A 4,516-nucleotide genomic window follows, 5' to 3' on the forward strand; every position below is an offset into this window, starting at 1 on the left:
TTGACACAAACAATTGACTGCATAGGAAAGATCAGGCCGAGTTACAGTAAGATATTGCAGAGCACCTGCAAAGCTGCGATACTGAGTGGGATCAGCGTATGGTACCACGGATCATCATAACGCCAAACACAATCATCAACGTCTCGTCGTTGACCGAACCGCTTCTGATACTGTGTATCTTGGTTTGATGCCATCGGCTACTGCTACGAAGTGAGGAACATGGATGTAGAAAACCCTGGCTAACTGATACCAGATAAAAATATAATTGTGTTGTATTCAATAAATAATGTCTGAGAATACAGGGAGCGAATATATAGAAATGCTAGATAGAATCCTAGTCTAACACGAATAATATAGTCCTAGTCTAATATGGATAATAGAGTCCTAATAGTCCTAATAATTAAAATATAGAGATAAAATGGTGGGTCCACAAAAAATTGTGAACAAACTTAAAATTAATGGGAAAAAGAGATTTTGTGATTGAGTGAGATAATGGATGATGAGGTAGATGTTGGGGCCACTATTGAGAATGCCCTTATAGCCGAAGTGTTTGTATTTGACACAAAGTGAAGATAAGAAGGAAATTAAAAAAAGTTTGGGACTTTACTCGCCCCTTTATTATGACTTCAGCTCAATGATACTGTTGAGAACCAAACCAAATGGGTGGAGTGACGTCATCCATCGCCGCTAAGTTGGCTTTCTTCCCACCGAACCCTCCGTCGTACACGGTGGTCGCCGACGAGTCCTGCGCCGGGAAGCTTAACATACCGGAGGTTCCCGCGAGGGATACTGTCGACGTTTTGAAGCTGCGGACTCGAAAGGGCAACGAAATCGTGGCCGTCCATGTGAAGCATCCAAATGCGTCGGCTACTATGCTCTACTCTCACGGTAATGCCGCCGATTTGGGGCAGATGTTTGAGCTCTTCGTGGAGCTGAGCCTCCGGCTGCGTATCAATCTCATGGGGTAAACTTCTTAAATTTTGGATTAAATTTAGATATTTTTCGAATTTATCAGTCTTTTGATTGAAGCTTTCCGTTTATGTATCTGTGAATTTAATGGCTTTCAGTACTCCTATTCGCGGTTTTAGGAAACATTAGATTCTGTTATATGTTTAGAAGATTCTATTCAGTACTATTGCCCACAAAAGGCAAAATCCCTTGCCCCCGCCCAGACAGGACTGTGGAGGAGTAATTGAGTAAACCCATAAGTCATTAGTGGGAGTGGGAGGACCGCCTGGTGTCCACAAGGGTGAAAGATTTTTGAACCTTTTGTTGGTTAGAGCAAAAAGATTCAACCTTTTTTCACTTTGGGTGACATTGGAAGTGATCCTCCAAGAGCCCAGCAAAGTTTCCTCTTGTTGTCACAGTTGGATGGCACGAAAAAGGCATAATGCGAAGCCTGAAAATTTTCTTCCAGAGCATTGGTTAGGTTATATAAACATGATTTTGATCTGTCTTAGGGGCAGCTTCACTATAACTTGCATCTTCCCAATCATTTGAAGGAACATACTATCATATCACATTCGAATTATCAGTTATAATTCGCTGATTCTCGTTGTTGTTGTCAGTTTGGTAGTGAAGGATTTGTTAATTTGTCAGTTCTTTCTTTGTTGGAGCGGGAGAGAAGGAAAAGAGGAATAGAATACCTTTCTGTAGCACACCTTAAGGCTGACTGGTGCATGAAATTTGCATGTTGAATTTGTTATTCTGTGCGTGAGATATCATTGAACACTAACCATGTAGAAATCTTGAAATGAAATAATCAAATTGCTGCGTTTTTTCTGAATAAGTTTGTTTTCTGATTTGTTTATATCTTATTTCCTTTTAGGTATGATTACTCTGGATATGGACGATCAACTGGAAAGGTTAGATGTATACTTCCCTTTGAAATATATAGTAGCTTATATAATTTTATCAAAATGGAGATAATCCCTCCCCTCTCTCTCCCTCTATAGCTGAATTGACCCTGGTTTTTTGTTGATTGGGGGTGAGGGGCTAGGTGGGAATTAAGAAAGTAGGGATGGAGATCGATAAATAGATCTGGTCTAGAAATACTTGCAAAGATATTATGATAGCAACATCTGCCTTGACATTGTAGTACAACTAAGACACGTTGAGATCGAGGCATAGGTGCACAGCATTCCACCTATAAAAGGGACTTTAGGACACACTTACGAGTCTTGAGCTATAAACACGTTTTAATAATAGAACTTGCACATGATCAGAGAATGCTAAAGCGTCCTCACATTTCATGGCTATATTCTCCTTGTTTTTGTTTATATTCCTGTTGTCAAAAACATAACAGGCTTCATTTTTTTTTTCTGGGACAGCCGTCTGAATGTAACACATACGCCGACATTGATGCAGTTTATAAGTGCCTAAAAGAGCAGTATGGTGTCAAAGATGAACAGTTAATACTGTACGGCCAGTCTATCGGCAGTGGCCCCACCATTGATCTCGCATCAGGTGTGCAGAATTTGGGAGGGGTTGTTTTGCACAGTCCAATCTTATCTGGGCTACGAGTGTTGTACCCTGTTAAAAGGACATATCGGTTTGACATTTACAAGGTAAAAAAGACTCTTGTACTTCATTTTTCCTGTACTTTTGCCCTCTGGGACTTACTTGATTCTGTTATTTATTTCAGGATATCGACAAAATCAGTATGGTGAGCTGTCTTGTTCTCGTCATTCATGTAAGTTTGCTGTGCCATTTTCTTTCCTATAACCCGTTTGGCCGAGGAATAGTGCCTAATTAGTTATCTTGCTTTCCGAAAAGTCTCATTATCCATGCTTCCCAGGATCCCGTGTTGTTTAGACAATTAATGAAAGTTTTTGTTTCTGTATTTAGGGAACAGCAGATAAAGTTGTTGATTGCTCCCATGGAAAGCAGCTTTGGGAGCTTTGCAAGGAAAAATACGATCCTTTATGGATAAACGGAGGCGGGCACTGCAATCTTGAACGTTACACCGAGTACATCAAACACCTGAAGAAGTTCGTTTTGAGTCTAGGCAAATCAAAACCACCCGCAAATCTTGCAACTACTTTTCAAAAAATCAATTTTATTTTTCTTTACTTTTTGTACTTAGTTTTTTTTTTTTTTTTTTTAATAATACTTTTGTATTTAGTTATATACTTTACCCATAGAGGTATTAAGAAAAAAATTACAATATTTTGATTTATGAGAAATCTTGCAACTACTTTTTAAATGTTTGTTTTGAATGAAATTCATATTGTGACCCTAACTTATAAATGATGTAAATCAGTCTACGTTACTCATAGCAGAGTTGAATTTAGAATTTTGTTGTTATCAAATCAATTATTTGATCAACTAGGTTAGGAAAAAAAATTACAATACTTGTAACCATAAATCATCGTTCTTGTCAATATCATAAAGTTTTTGTTGAATAATAAGTAATGGGTTTGAAGGGATTTTTTTACAATGCTGATCCACAGGCATTGTACTGGCAAATTATGCCCTGGACCCGTGTCCACATTGAATTGTGGACACGGACCCAAAACGACGTCGTTTTTAAAAAAAAAACGCGTCATTTAGTTAAAAAAAAAAAAAAAAAATCGCGCGCGTTTTGCCGTTAACGGCGTTATTTTTTTTTTTTTTTGGATTATGAATGTACAATTATGCCGTTATGAATGTACAGTTATGCCGTTATGAATATACAGTTATGCAATTATGAAATTATGAACACAGAGCTCTAACATTATGAACTTACAATTATGAACATATATAGTGATAAAATTATGACCATGGAGCTTTAAAATTGTGAATATAGAGCTTCGAAGATTATGAATGTACAGTTATGGAGTTATGAATGTACAGTTATAGAGTTATGAATCTACAGTTATGGAGTTATGAATCTACAGTTATGAGATTATGAATCTACAGTATGGAATTATGAATGTACAGTTATTGATCAAATTATGAACAAAGAGCTCTAACATTACGAACTTACAATTATGAACATATAGTGATAAAATTATGAACATAGAGCTCTAAAATTGTGAACATAGAGCTTCGAAAATTATGAATGTACAATTATGGAGTTATGAATGTACAGTTATAGAGTTATGAATGTACAATTATAGAGTTATGAATGTACAGTTATGGAGTTATGAATGTATAGTTATTAAAATATAGTAATAAAATTATGAACATATACTCTTACAATGAAGTGGTCTGAAATTAAATTAAAAAAAAAAAAAAAAAAAAAAAAAAAAAAAAAAAAGAGATAACAGTGCCTAACGGCACTGTTACCCGTGTCCAGCAAGCATGCTGGACACGGGTCCAACGCATAACGATTGCATTGTACTTGGTATTATTATGTAAATTAAGTATCTTTAGTACCCTACCACCGACTCCACTGCCACTCTCAGTCACCAACGCCACTGGACAGTAAATGGAGAAATCCATGGACGAGGCAGACCAATTTGAAGAAGTCATCTTTAGCTTTCTGCCTTTCTGGATATTGGACACTGATGAAGCTATTTCATTATTGTCTTCT

The 4,516-nt window shown here is 36.9% G+C and overlaps 1 protein-coding gene across 1 annotated transcript; it reads left to right on the forward strand.

Annotated features, from left to right (window-relative positions):
* The first annotated feature begins 560 nt into the window (after nt 1-560).
* LOC109168493 (protein ABHD17B-like) lies at nt 561-3,184 on the forward strand. The gene is made up of 5 exons (XM_019317524.1): nt 561-964; nt 1,829-1,865; nt 2,331-2,567; nt 2,645-2,692; nt 2,848-3,184. Exons 1-5 carry the CDS (start codon nt 660-662, stop codon nt 3,172-3,174), a joined length of 954 nt encoding a protein of 317 aa, XP_019173069.1. The 5' UTR covers nt 561-659; the 3' UTR covers nt 3,175-3,184.
* The last annotated feature ends 1,332 nt before the right edge of the window (nt 3,185-4,516 follow it).

The sequence above is a fragment of the Ipomoea nil genome, unplaced genomic scaffold (genome assembly GCF_001879475.1).
Source record: "Ipomoea nil cultivar Tokyo-kokei standard unplaced genomic scaffold, Asagao_1.1 scaffold3199, whole genome shotgun sequence".
NCBI lineage: Eukaryota > Viridiplantae > Streptophyta > Magnoliopsida > Solanales > Convolvulaceae > Ipomoea > Ipomoea nil.